Raw genomic sequence first — 15,115 nt, 5'->3', positions numbered from 1 at the left:
TGCCCCAAGGCTCCATCCTCTCACCAATCCTTTTTAAGCTTTACATGGAGCCTCTGGGCTGTCTCCTCAAAGATACCAAAATAGCCATTCACCAATATGCGGATGATACTTAGTTGTACATCTGATTAAATAGCAAGCAGGACATACGTCTCTGCAATTACCTAGCCATCATCCAGACCTGCATATCAACTGCTCACCTCAAATTAAACCCATCCAAGACTGAATTCATCCTCATCGGTCCGCCCGCTAAAAAAACAACTTGTCCAACAATGGCTCAATAAGATGCGCCTAGAAGGATTTGATCCACAACTCTCATACGCAGCAAAATACATAGGCTTCACCATTGACTGCAGCCTGTCCTTCCAGAAACACATAGCCATGAAGGCCCAAATAGCCTGGTTCAGAATCTCTACCCTTCGAAAAATCAAACCCTTCATCCCGCCGCAAGGACAGTGGTGCAGGCCCTGGCAGTCTTGCACATCGATGGCGGGGAAATGCTCTCCTGACAGGTCTCACAACTGTTCATCTGGATTCCCTAAAAGCAGTCTACCACGCTGCAGCACGTCTTATTACGGTAGCACAGAAATTTGACTGATCACCCCATCCCAAATAAACTACATTGGCTTCCACTGCAAGCCAGAATACTGTTCAAAACTGCATGTATCATCTACAAAGCAGGCATGAGTAGGACACCAACCAGCGTACCTGGCAGCTAAGCTCCACATATCTGGTGACACGCTCCTTGTGCTGCAAATCGACCAACCTGCTTGAATCACAACTTGTCCGCAAAGAGAGCAACTGCAAAAAATAATTCTCTTGTCATGCACCCTCCCTCTGGAACTCTTTCCCGGTATCTGCTCGGAATGCCCTCACAATTCTCCAATTTCACAAATCTCTCAAAACATGGCTCTTTCAACAACACCTGACCAAGGATGAATTCCAAAGGACTCCTATTGCGATGCACATACCTCACAGTACTGCGCTACTGTTAAAATATGCTAGTCCAAATACGGACTACCTACAATGTGTACAGCACTCCGCTGCTCTCGAGTTAGGATCACGGTTTAAACAAAATAAAATATAGGCAGAAGATCGGATGCCTTCAGTGCATGAGAGGGGCCTCTTTATAGAAAAGGGGGAGTGACTAAATACACTTGGGCAAAATGAAACAAACAAGCTTTCAGCAAAGGAGAACTCGAAGAAAGATATATAAAAAGCCAGGGGCTCGGAAAACGTTTAGAGAACTGCAAAAATCCCATACACAACTCAATGTTTTGCTTAGCAACAAGGCAGAGTTTGCAGTTCCCAGGAAGATCCTTGCTCTGGTCCCACAGACTCGTCAAGGAGTTTCTCAAAGGACTTTTCCAACCTTTCCTGTCTGTGAAGGCCCTGCCCTGGCGTGGGAACTCAATGTGGTGATGAGGCTCATTGGGGGGGGGGGGGCGCCCTCTTTGAGCCTATGCATCAAGCCCCACTCAAGTTTCTCTCGTGGGAAATGGCTTTCCTTGTGGCCATCACCTTTGCCATACGTGTAGGTGAGATCCTGGCCCTAACCTGCAAGCAACCGTACTTGACTTTCCACAAATCAAGCATGGTACTACATACGCACCCATCTTTCATGTTGAAGGTTCCGTCGGTATTCTGCCTCAGTGAGCCTTTGGTGTTTCCGGTTTTCTTCCCGAAACCTTTGTCGCTGGTGGAAAGGGCTTTGCACTCGCTGAACGTTGCTCGTGCCCTGAAGTTCTACGTGACACGCACAAAGTGTTTTTGGAATACTTCACAACTGTTTCAGAACTTTGGTCCTGCGAACCATGGGAAGGCCTTGTCCAACGCTTGCATTTCAAGGTAGCTCTTGGGCTGCATCACACACTGTCATCGGTTGGCGAACCGACGGCTGCTCGGCTGCCTGAGTGCTCACTCCACCATAGCGACCGCTGCAACAACGGCGTTCCTGTCTGGTGTGCCCCTGCTTGTAGTTGCAGGGCTACTACATGGAGGTCCCCACACACCTTCACAAAGTTCTACTGCGTCGACAGGGATTCCAGGGAGGAGTCCAGAGTCGGCCAAGCAGTGCTTCGCAACCTGTTTGCTTGAGGAGAGAGCCTGTTCCAGAGGTATGAGTTAATGACTTCTGTTCAGCCTTGCCACCGCCCGTGGTTGTGTAATGTAGTACTGCTATGTATTTGTTATTCATGAGCATGTGAATCCATGCCAGACCCCATGCTGGAGAAGGTTTAAGTTACTTACCTGTAACTATTGTTCTCCAGCATGGGTCTGGCATGGATTCACATGCAAACCCTCCATCCGTCCCCTCTGCGGCTCTTCTTGGGCATTCTGCCACTTTATGTGCTTAGCAAATCTGAAGATGGCTCCCAGGGGAGGGGCTTAGGGAGAGGACTGTCATTGGGTGGGGCGGTGTGACTCAGGGGACAGTGGTTGGTTTAGAGGAGAAATACAGTTTTAACGTGAAAGTGAAACCGTTTTTTTGTGTATCCATGCCAGACCCATGCTGGAGAACAATAGTTACAGGTAAGTAACTTAAACCATATACAGCAAGGAGCCTAAAATTAATCAAGCAATAAAACTGAAAAATACTAAGCAATATAAAATTAGACACCATCAGTAAAAAAAATAGACAAATATAATTGCGAGTCATATGACCTTATTCCACTAACTTTATTTCTTCTTTATAGCACGAAAAAGTGGGCAAAGCAATGCCGAATGGATCAAGATCTTACACTCCCCACAAACGCAGTCACAATCTGATTCCCCCTCCCCTATATCACCATTGTACAATTTCTGTATTACTTACTGGGGATATTGGCAACTGTGACATTGGGCTCTGCATAAACATAAGACAGCAGCTATCGGCTCTTTTGCGTTTGAATCTGGGTGTGAGGAGACTGTCCCTGTAAGCAGTTCTTTTGGTTGTCAGCAGGGTGTGTCTTGTTTTTGCGAGAGGTGTCTGGGTGCATCGTTTGACAGGCAGTGTTGGGTAATAGACAACATCTTGAAGATGATTCTGTCTTTGAATGGGAGTCAGTGGGCGGACCTTCTGGCATCGGAAATCTGATCACGCTTGCCTATGTCCAGTGCTGCCGGGAGGGCATTGTTCTGAATTGTTTGTAGTTTGTTCAGGTTTTTTTCTGAGGTGCCACATAGTATTGTATTACAATAGTCTTAATTGGGAACCGATGAAGGCTTGTGCAACAGCAATCCGATTCTTGGAGGAAAGGAATGGTTTACTAGCAGTGATGAGGTTTGTGGAGTAACCTGACGTAGAGGCAATACGGTTGACTTGTGACATGTTGAGTGATGGGTCAAGTTAGACGCCCAATACTTTTAGCGACGTGGCCACTGGGCTATTGTGACAATCAATGATCAAGGCCTTGTATGCAGAGTCCAGTTTGGCCAGGCAGTTTGGGGGCCAATCAGGAGTAGCTTGGTTTTCTCATCATTGAGACAAAGGCTGTGTGAGGCCATCCAGGATTGGATAGATTCATAGACCGTGCTCACTATGAGTGTTCTGTAGGTGCTGGCTGATGAGGGCAATGAGAATTTGGGTGTCATCGGCATAGTTGGTGTAAAAATACCTAATTAGTCTGGGTGGTCAAACAAAGGTTTGGTATGAAGGTTCTACAACGTGGACGAGACACAAGAGCCTTGCGGCAGGCTATAGGAGGTTGGTGTGGCATAGCAACACCAGCAAAGACTCAGGCGGTTCTGTTATCCAAGACAGGCACTATCCATTTGGCAGCGTCTGAGGACAAGTATGCGGAGGACGTATGGTGGTGGCAAAGTATCTGGTTGTCAACAAGGTCAAAGGCGGTCAAGGAGGGATAGGTTTCCCCTATCGTTTGCTTTGTCTAGATGTTAATAAATATCCAGAAGGGCTGTTTCTGTCCCATGTCTTGGGCGGAAACCTAATTGCCTTGTGCTTAGAATGTGATGGGATTCTTGGAAGTCTTGAATTTGAAGGTAGGCGACTAGGTCGATAATTTTCAAGAGGAAGGGACAGTGGTTATAGGTCGGTAGTTAGATGGGATCACTGGGTCAAGGGAGGGTTTTTTAAGGAATGGGGAGATCCAAGATTTTTTGAGGGTGGAAGGGATAGAGCAGGTGGCAAAGGAGGAATTATGGCAGTGATGAGGGAGCAGGGGTTCCGCACATTCCTTGACGATGGAGGATGGGCAGATGTTGCCTTTAAACCAGCATGGTTTGAGACCTTTGATGGAGAGGTCAACAGCACAAATGGGTTGGAAATAGAAAAGTGGGCGACCTTCGGAGAAAGAGTTGCATTACGATCAGGCTACAGGTGGGGTTGGGGGTGAAAGAGGACGATGTGCAGTTGGGAGTTAATGGTGAGCTGGGCAGCCAATTTGGGAGAGAATGTTTTTCGTCTCATTGATTCCGTTTGTAACGTCAAATGCTAAGCTTTGAAAACCAAATGTGTCCCATGAACCAGAGTGTGAAAGGGGGGGCGGGTAATGGGAGAATGCCAAGTAGGGGAAACACAAAGGCAGGGAGTGGGAGACCAAGAAAAGAAGAGTGGGGACTCATGGCGAGTGCCTGGCAGGATGGGGTAAACTCTTTAGTTTTCCATTGTTTTCCGTGGAGATCTGCAGACTGCGCGTTACTACCGAAATCCACATACAATGCATTACTGTGGAAATGATTTATAGGAATGATTTCCAAGGAATAAAGTATGCCATCAAGGGAACCATTATAATATTGCAGGAATAAAAGAGGGGGAAAGGGGAATAACCAGTAGCCTATTGAACTCGTGGGTCTTGGGCAAAGACTTCTAAAACTGCAGAGCTGTCATCTGATCTTCTAGACGGGGGGGATATGGCTTTTTTTTAAAAATTGCTGCAACATTTGCAGTGGACCCTGAAGCCACTGGGCATGGAGTTAGGCCGTGGCTGATGGATCTGGTTAGTTACTAGGGAGGGGGCTATGGGCGCTTTGAGTGGTACACCTGGGCCAGTGGCTTTCTCTTTTAAATCAATTGTGCTATATGTGCAGTGGCTACGGTTGAAGGCCATGGCTAGTGGGCCCCCGAAGAAAATATAGCATTACAAAACTCTTGAATTTCAGTCGGTGAAAAAGAGTTAAGGTGATCAGATGTATTGCAACAGATGGTTGCTTGTGTTTCCATACAGAGGGGACCTGTTTTAGCAGTTCGGCAGGGCTGCTTCCATTGGTGGAAGTACCTGACTGATTTGCATATGGCTAGACCCCTTTTGCAATGGTCCAGACGGGCTAAAAAACGTGGTTGTGTGGAAGGTTGCCTAGAGCAATGCCAGTGGTTCAGATTAATTCAAATCCTTCCACCCTTCACTTTTTTGGTTTCACAACAAAACCCTTCATATTCATTGGCTTAGAAGTGAATTTAAGTAATCTTTTCATTCTGTGTCTATATATATATGTATAAAAATTAGTCTGAATATTCCCTGCAGACCAGTTTTTCAGACACTGGAATTCCAGTCCTCCCCAGACGCTTTTCTTGTGTGAGGCAGCTTCTGCCCATCAGACCCTCGCCGCCCATACCACCAACCTTCCTTGTGCAGGGGACACCCCTGCAGCCCAGACGCCCTTCCAGGCCTCTAGATCACTCTCACTTGTCCACCCACAGCCCCCCCCACCCCACAGTCACTCCCAACTCCATACATCATACGGGTGTGGGACCCAACTTCTATATCGCCTATTTATACCTGTAATGCGCATGTGCTAATGTGGCCTTAAGCCCCCATTCCAAGGGTTGGGTGAAGGGCCATTAACGAGCGCTCTGGGCCGTTACCACCAATTCCAGCACTTGAAATGGGTGCTTAAGCTGATTAGCACCCCGGACTACGAAAGCAGTAACCTGCGGTGCTAAAAAAACAAGTCTTTTCAGTCATTGAACGGGATGCCTCGTGCGTCCCGTTCAATGACTGAAAATACTGTCTAAAGATGGCCACCATGGAAAAGGAAGGCGTACGGAGCCCCTCTTCCCTTTCCATAACGGCCATCGGGAGCACCAAGTGCCGCAGCAGCCGAAATAAGGTAAGTGGTGGGAAGAATTAAAAAAAAAATATAAGGGGACGGAGGATGGGGGTGAGATGGCAGTGGGGGGAAGCCAGCCGTCAGGTGGGACGGAAAGTGGGCTTTCACCGGCGGTTGAAACCTGTGTTCCTAGCCAACTGATTGGCTGGCTCTACCCACCAAGGTGCTAATTTCTGACCGGCCATGGTTTGAACAAAGTGGCTGGGAATTAGCCCTCTGCCAAAGTGGGCATAGCACACTTTCTGGTGAGGAAGGAGTTGATGTAATTTATGTATTCGTTTTAGCAAATTCTTTTTGTTTCCCTCTGATTTTCCCACTATACGCTGGAAATTCTATGGAGAAGTGATTGTGGGCGATTATATTGCAAACTGGTAACTTGTTTGAATTGTCTTTTAGAAACTTATGATTACAAAGAGGATGAGCAACTTGACCTGGAATCCCTACTTGGAAAGGAACCTGATGTAGAGCTTGAAGCTAATCTGGACACTGAACCAGAGATGGAATTGGAACTGGAGGACATGCAGGAATCTGAACCAGATGATGAACAGGAACCTGGGCAGGAATCCGAAATGGAGCATGAACTAAAATCTGAGCCAGAGTCAGAATTTGAATCTGACCCAGTAACCAAGCCTGAACATGAATCTGAACTGGAGCCTGAGTTGGAATTTGAATCTGAGCAGGAACTTGAACTGGAATATGAGTTGGACGATGAACCGGAATCTGAAAAAGAGCCTCAGTATAAAGAGGAACCAGAGCCTGAGCAGACAATGGAGCCGGAACAAGAGCCTGAGCTTCGAATGCAGGATACTGAATATCATGAGGATTCTACTACGCCAGATACAATAGGTATTTATTTTGGTTTTGTCAATTTATTTCTGTTTTGTTATCCCCAATTCTTCCTACCTGACCCCACCACTGCCTCCAGTGGCGGTTAATCATGTAATTTTGTACGTGTTGTACTCCCCTTTAGTTTGAAGCACTTGCCCCCTTTGGTTAATGTTACCTTTGTATGTTTTAAGTCCCCTTTTTTGCTCTGTTTTGTTTTGTCCCTGGTAGATGTCTTCATCAGCCCAATGTGAGAAAATATTTAGTTATATTATCCACCTTTCTTCCATTGTGTAATTTCATTTTTATCTTGCAGATACTATTTAAATGTATTTAGTGAGCTCCCTTTCGCAAAATAATGCAACAGGCACTCTGTCAATGACAGTTTGGTGGGAACCATACCAACAGTAGGACAGGGTAGAAAACTGCCCTTTCTGTTGCAAAGCTGATTCTTTAGAATGTAATAGTCGCCCCTCCTCCCCTGTAGGTGAACCTCCCTATACATACCTCGCTAATAACCCCTCACCAACACTCGTGACCCTGCTGGTGCTTGTTTTGTAACTAGTTGTTGGGGAACGGCTCTTATCTGTCCGTTTTGGATGCATTTCCCTTTTATTTTCCTCTTTTAATTTGTACTAGAAATGTGTATTGCTTCAGAAATACTGCAAACATCATGTTTAAGTACTTGTGTCTTGTTCATCTTCTTGATTTGTGGGATTTACCTTACTGGTCAAGTTGCCATCCCATTTGTGGACTTTGTGAGAGCCATTTAAGTACCGTTTGTTTTGGACTGCCAATCATGCAAGTATCCTTTAAGGATCTGCAATTCCCTCCTTACAAGTAATAGTTTGCAAGCCAGACTGGTTAGTCTGCAGACTGAACCTGCAGTTGACCAACACTGCAAGCCATGATGCCCACCAGAAATGGTCTTCCAGGATACCCGGTTTCAGTCCACTGGAGCCATAGGCTCAAAAGGTAGACTAGGCACTGCCATGAGTACCATATTGAGTTATCAGGCAAAATGATCTTTCTGGGACTCCTGAACAATAGATCCTCAGTGTTTTCAGAATTCTAACAGACTGTTATTTTTGGTATGACAAATCCTAGGGATATAGCGATGGCGCCTAGCGCCTTTGAATGCCTGTGTTCACGTATATCCCCTACCTCTTAATGCTTAACTGAGGAAGGCTGGTGCATGAAAAGCTTGGTGTTTTCTGCAAGTTGTTACATCATTCTACCAAGGACTTTTGAATAAGGAGACTGTTCTAGTGGACTTCAAACACTAAATGCGTTTGCACTTTTAATTCGTACATTTGCATTTGTCACTGTTTTTGAACTAGTGCATTGTTCTTTGCACAGAGGAGACGAAAGTTGATCTTTTGCACAACAATTGTTTAAAAAAATACTGTTGCAAATTAATGCTGTTGTCTAGATATTCACAAGGACTATCTCACAAAGACAAGGTGATGTTCTGTACACATCCATCCTTTCTGCCTAAGATTGTATTGTGAAGAAAGAGTGATTGTATTGTGAAGAAAGAGTATCAACTGAGTATGCAGCAAGTCTGTCTGTTTATTAAATACAATCCCGAGCCTGCGGCCAACACGTCAATCTCAACAGCCCTTGTAGAACTGTCTCCATACAAATTTTTCCTTTTATGGTCATTCCAGGTTGTACATTTGTGTTCCATTAATGGAACACAAATGGTAAACCATGTTAAGATACAACTGATTGTTTGATTTCCACATTAATCCAGAAATCTCCTTTGAGCTGCTCTTTCCTAATATGCCCTCGAAGGCCTATGCATCATTTAGATGTTTGTCAAGCTCTGAAGTTCTATCTTAATAGAAATAAGGAGATCAGATTCATCAGCTAAACTTTGTACTTTATGGAAGCAATTCTCAGACTGCTGCTTTCCCAAGCTACCATTGTTCACTGGATAGTTTCCGGTATTCGAAATGGCGATGAGGGCTCACATGCTCATTCTGTTTGGGACAATGCATCTTTGATGGCCTTCCAGAGGCATGTGCCTTAGAGAGGTCATTTCTGGGGGCCGGAACTTGGGACTCACCATATGTTTTATTTTTATTTATTTTTTTGGTCCGCATTACGGCATGGACTCCAGCGCCTGTACTGATGCTAGGTTTGGCTAATCAGTTCTGAAGAACCTTTTTGATTAGTGGAAGTTCCCCTCCCCTTTGTGTGAGTCCTGGTTAATATCCCAGAAGTGTGGAGGAAGGGGATCTGGCTGTAGGAAGCTGTGGGCAGTGTCTGGAGGGGCCTGGTTACTTGTGCAAATAAGATGTACACAGCCAATCAAAATTGCAGAATGTTTGCTTTATGATGAAGACCTCTCATGAGTATGGAGGCAGTGTAAATAAGCGGGACTATTGACTAAGAGTACAGTAGTCACTATGTTAACTTCAACTTTTTTTCAGGGTCTCTACTTCAGTGGAGAGCTTGTGCAACTGGTCCTCCGTGTCCTTAATCCTTTTTCAGTATCCTCTACTTTGCTGTTGAGCAGCTCAAGCTTGTTTTGGGAGGCTTCTACTTTTGGTGTAAGGGTGTCATATTTCAGTCCCAACGTCTGTACTGTTTCTCGTATGAAGCATGAAATCCTTTAATCCAATTTCACCTTCTGTAGTTCTTCATTCTTAGCTGTTTGATTCTTCTGATTTACTGCAGGGAGTTATTTGTTAGCGTGATTATCTTGCTAAGCCTGCCTATTACCATTGCCCAGCATTCAGCTCCCGTTGAACGAAACGTGCAGTGTACAAGTGATCTGATCGCCTTAAGTACAGCTCAGTGTGACAGACATCTATGTAGGTGATATGGTGAGACCCTTTAAACTGATATCAGATGCTCTGATGCTTCTAGTTTGAGGGAACATGCATCCTGTGATCATGGGTTTTTTAGTGCCGCAGACGCCAAAGGTTTCCCATGCAAAGAAACTGCAACTCTGCTCTGTATGTCAGTTATTGTCAGCAGTGCACCATGTATCTGTTTTAATGACCCCCTCAATCAATCCTATCTGCACAGACCACAACTGGCAACAATGTAACATGATCATTTTTTTTCTTTTTTCTTTTTCTTTAAAAATTTGTTTTTAGTGACAAATTAACTTTGATAAATGCATCCTTACATATCAAAAACAAAAAAACATTCTTCAAATATAAAATATACATTTTTCATAATACAGCATCCTTTTGTACTAAAAAACAGTCCTTTTCCATTTCAGTTCTTATATAATTTACAAGACGGGCCGTGTTGCTAGAGCCCCACATACAATGCTTCCATTTGCAGTGTTTTGCAAAAATCATATTAGTATTTGTGAATTCTTTCAACATGATTACACACGTTTTTTTCAAAATGAGAACAATAAAGGAATACATGTTTTAGAGATTCTTCCGTCTCTTTACAGAATCTACAAATGTCATCAACTCGAGAGTCTTGATTCTTAGTCCAGTGTCTGGTTCTGACTTTAGTATGAATCAGATCCAGTCGAAATAACATATATGTTCTCCGAATTGTTTTATCGGGAGAAAACAATAAATATGCCAGACGAGGGCTTTGTGGATGAATGAATTCTGCATAGTGACCGAAGGACACATATGACTGTACTAGGGTTATGCATTCTGCCCAATCATTAATAAACCATTTTTTCCATCTGATTTATATTCAAATGAAGATCACATGCTCGTATATTAATCTTATCCAAAAGCTTGTCCATTCTATCCTTAAATTGAGCACCCGATAAGGGATTGTTCTGAGTTAACATTTTGGAGAATTCTGTATAAATGTAATTTTTCGGAGGATCTAGCATTTTGAAATAGTGTCAGCAGACGCCAGGAAAAGCGTGCTGCTAAAGACGTTAGCCCTAGTTCGTGTCTTAGGATGGCATTTGGAAGGGAGACAGGCAGACCTAAAGCATTTTTCCAAAGAATTCCTTGTAGACTGTTGAAAAGGGGTCCCAAGTCTCCCAGATGTAATTCCACACAGTATAAGAGAATAGCTTCAGCCTTCTTGTTATGGTATTCATAAAGCGGGATAAGCGAGAAATTGCAGAATTTGTGACTTTTTTCATTTGTCCTTTAAGGGGTCGCAATTTTACCAACTACAGTTCATCGCACTGCAAAGGATTGGTTTTAATTCCAAATATTATCAAGATCAGCCATATAAAGATTAAACAATATGGCTTTAAGGTTACACCCTTGCTTTATACCTATCCAACTAGGGATAGCTTCAGTAAGAGTCCCTTCACGGTCAATACTTACTTTAAAGTTTGTTTTATAATGAAGCATGGAAATCAGTGTTACTAAGTGTGGTGGAAAATTAGCATTTAGCATTTTTTGCCATAAAATCCCTCTAATAACAGTCAAAAGCAGCTTTCAGGTCCAGTGATGCAACAAAAATAGGACTTTTGTCTGGTGATTTACAGGATGCTATCAGGTGAGCAAGAATGCTTGCATTTAGAGTTGTCCCCATTGCTTTTCGAAAGCCTTCTTGAGCTGAACTTAAACAGTCAGTATTGCGAATCACAATCTCTACTTCTTGTAAGATAAGAATGGTGAATATTTTGGCTGCCACATCTATTAATGTTATGGGCCTAAAGTTGTTAGGGTTGCCGATAGGCTCTTTTATATGCAGGGGTATAATAATGGATGTAAGCCACGATGAAGGAATGTTTTTGTTTCGAAATATTGCTTTGAAATTTTCGAGGAAAATATGTGCCCAAAATAGTGGATCCGTCTATAATGACGCATGGGGGCAAACCATCAAGACCCGCGCATTTGGACACCTTTAATTTGTGAATGGCATACAAGATATCATCAATATCCCAAGGACCAATGTCAGGAATGTTTACACATGTGGAAGGTCTTTCTAGGTGAGAAAATGTAGGAGGAATTGCATATTTGTGGAGGAAAAAGGTCCGTGTTGCTCCATCAATTGCTGAATCAAATTCTAGATGCTGTTCTTTATTCGTGGATCTGAGATGTTTCCATATATCTTTGATGTTACGTTTGTATAGCATCTCAACCATGTTTTGATTTTGTTTAAGTGAAGTAAGAAATTGAATACGTGATATATCATTTTTAAATTGCATAAGTATTTGTTTTTTTGCAATTGCAAAGCAATTGGTGTCAAGGAGCACAAGGGACTTCCTTATTTTCCTCAATTCCATATTCTTTTTTACGTTTGAGCTCTGAAATTTCAGGAGAGCCATGAGAGATTGTGTATTGACCTTTTTGTGCAGTAGCTATGGATCCTAAGTGAAAGGCAATCATCTTCAGATTCCATTGCATAATAGATTCCATCCCGTTGGGAATCGGGCTCTTACATAGCCATAAGTCACGATTAACGAGAAATTAACTTTTTCTACATGTGCTTGTGTTCCAATTAATCGAGAGCCTTGCTCTATTGCTCTGTATCAGAGCAAGTGTGGAGTCACATAAATATTTTGGAATCTGGCATGCCATCGAGGATGCAATCATTAAGTGGTCACCTAATGCGGGATCAATAGTACTTGAAAGAGACATTCACCCCGATAAGGTTTTGGATCCTACCAAGTAATCAATCCACGAAGAGTATGAGCCTCTTTTCCATGTAAATACTTCGTGATTAGCTATCTAAATATTGCAGCCACATTTCCCCTTTTTCATGCGCGAGTCTTGAGTGATACTTTGATTGGCATTTAGTTTTGCCAACTGGAGAAGATAAAAAGGTTGCATTGAAATCTCCTCCAATAAGAATTTCTGCTTGCTGAGTCTTTTCATAAGCCTCCATCAGGGCTGTATCAAAAATTTCACATGCATATGGAATTGACATAAGAGAAGGATTCCAGTATAGTGAGAGCAGAAAAACATTGAGATTGTGCAAGGAATTTATTGTCGCATCTTCCAAAAGTAGCAAATCTGAGTGGTAAATGTGGTTCACCTTAAAGGAGAGTGCGTTGTTAATGAGAATAGCCAAGCCACCTGCCGGTCTACCACCTCTTCCACCATCTGCATGGTGTACAAAGGAGGTAAAACCGTCAAAGTGCAGTTCAAACGTGGACATGGTTTCTTGAATTAAATATATGTGGTAACATGGCCAACTGAGCATTCTGAAGCAATTTTCTAAGATTGTTGAACCCACAGCAATTCCACGTGATGATTTTGAGATCTCTCAATTATGAGGGTGCTTGCGTAGAACTTATCACAGAAGCTGCTTTTATCAAAGGTTCCAGCCAAGATAAACGGTTTAGTACTGTAGTAAGAGACGCAAGTTGTTCCATCATTTGTTTTGAGGTATCTATATTAGAAATGGCCTGTTGTACCGGAAGCTATTACATTTGGTGGCTGAAAATCAAGAAAAGCCATCACGTCTTCCACAGATGAAAATGCATACAATTCTAGACCTAACATCATTAGATCAGTTTTATGTTCCCATAATAATTTTGCAATAATGGGGGGAAAGCATAGTTGAGAGCATGCATTTGTTATTTGTATTGGAGAGCCGAATGCTCTCAATGTCATTGGAAACTAAATTTCTAAGAGATGGAATTTTGTATAAAGATTTCATTAGGAAGGAATGGTTGATGCGTTCCTTTCCATTCATCGTTAGGTCAATCTTCCATCCAATAGTTTTCATAGCATCAGAAATATTGTTAAATGCTACTAGGGTTGATTCGGAAATAGTCAAGGGTTGAGTGATTACTTCCTGACCAGCAGTAATAGACACTGAGTCACTAGGCAAAAACATTTTTTCAGGCAGTGGCAAGCTACTTACTGGATTACGGACATCTGAGGAAGATACTAAGGCTTGTGAGCTATTTCTATTTCCCACAGGGATGGATACAGCAATCGCTTTCAGGTTGATGGGATTGATCGCTTGAGGAGAATTGGACAGATTCTGTGGAGACTGGGCATTATTTGGTACTGCTGAAGAGCTTGGTGCTTGCTGTTCATTAGGGGCTGGTTGGGTTTCAGCACATGTGTGTACCAGAGTAGAAACTATAAGGGTTTTTTGTCTAGCTGGCATGCTTGGTACAGACTCTGTATCAGGGGTTTTCAGATTACCACTCTTGAGTTGCCTTTTCTCTCCCCGCATGGCATTCTGTTTTGTTAGGCTTTCCTGTTTTTTTATTTGCATTTCGGGGAAATATGCCTTCAAGTTGGTTTGGGTTACCAACTTAAGCTCTTCATGGGCAATAGGTTGATCTTTTTCCTCCACCCTGGTATCCCCATTAGCGTCTTGCGGTGGTATTTGAAGTTCAATTTTGCTTTCTTCGTTCAGCTGGCTTAAATTCAAGGCATGATCATCTAAATTTGAGGTGGGAAGTTGTTTGTGTTTTGCCTTTCTTGGGACAGTCTGTGAGTTTTTTCAATCCTATACTATGTGTTCCATTCTCACTTCCCGTTTCTTATGCCTTCTTTTTAGCGCTCTTTGGTAGTTTTTTTTTTAGCTCTTCTAGATATGTGATATAGCCCTTCGGCGGAAGCAAGTGTATTCTCTGCTTCAGAAATTTTCTCTAACTCCATGTCCTGCTCTGATTTCTAATATCGCAGAGGGGATATTAGAAGAGGAATTCTGCATTTCAACCTCAGGTATTAAGGCTGCAACCATTTGTGGCGTTTCAGAATGGTGCATTTGGTGCATTTGAGGATTTGTTTGGTGCAAGAATTGTTCAATCTGCAACAGTCGCTCATGTTGTAGTTTAGTTTAGCTATTTCAAATATGTCAATCGATTCCCCATTAACGCCAGTGGTTGTGGAGTTTGGTTCCTTGCCATTTGTGCGAATGACCTAGGATTTCCATGATGAAGTAGGGGATCATTTATCGTTTGTGTCCCTTTTTTAGTACTGATTCATATACTAAGACTTCCTGTTTTACTATCAGGGCAGCTCTTGTGGGGCATTCCAGATGGAGTTTGACAGGCCTCTTGTGCAAAGATATATCCTTCTAGTTTGTTTCTCTGAGTTTAACAAGATATTATTTTTTATATCCTTCAATAAAGTATGCGTGAATTCGTGCCCCTTGTCTAACAGGTTGAGAATTCTAGTTATTACCGGAAAATCTTGGGTTTCTTTCTCTAAGGATTCTGAAAACTTCCCCTCTGCATGAACAGGTACCTCTGGTGACTGGCTGCTATTAAATACAGGCACTGAAGTTTCTAACTCACCTGGTATATACCTCTCTGGTGTGGATTTATGTTTATTTGCCAATAAAGAGGACGGTGAGCTAGTAGATCAGTATGGAGCTTTGG

The 15,115-nt window shown here is 42.9% G+C and overlaps 1 protein-coding gene across 8 annotated transcripts in view; it reads left to right on the top strand.

Annotated features, from left to right (window-relative positions):
* The window catches only part of ASPH (aspartate beta-hydroxylase), a 1,438,894-nt gene that overhangs the window by 579,160 nt on the left and 844,619 nt on the right, over positions 1–15,115 (top strand). For all 8 annotated transcript variants that reach the window (XM_069621106.1, XM_069621103.1, XM_069621107.1 and 5 more), the window contains one exon: positions 6,442–6,891. In XM_069621106.1, coding sequence (XP_069477207.1) covers positions 6,442–6,891 — 450 coding nt within the window. The remainder of the gene's footprint in view (positions 1–6,441; positions 6,892–15,115) is intronic.

This window comes from Ambystoma mexicanum, chromosome 5q (assembly GCF_040938575.1).
Source record: "Ambystoma mexicanum isolate Mex_15411 chromosome 5q, UKY_AmexF1_1, whole genome shotgun sequence".
NCBI lineage: Eukaryota > Metazoa > Chordata > Amphibia > Caudata > Ambystomatidae > Ambystoma > Ambystoma mexicanum.
The sequence above is the reverse complement of the archived record's forward strand: the minus strand, read 5'-3'. Positions and strand labels throughout refer to the sequence as shown.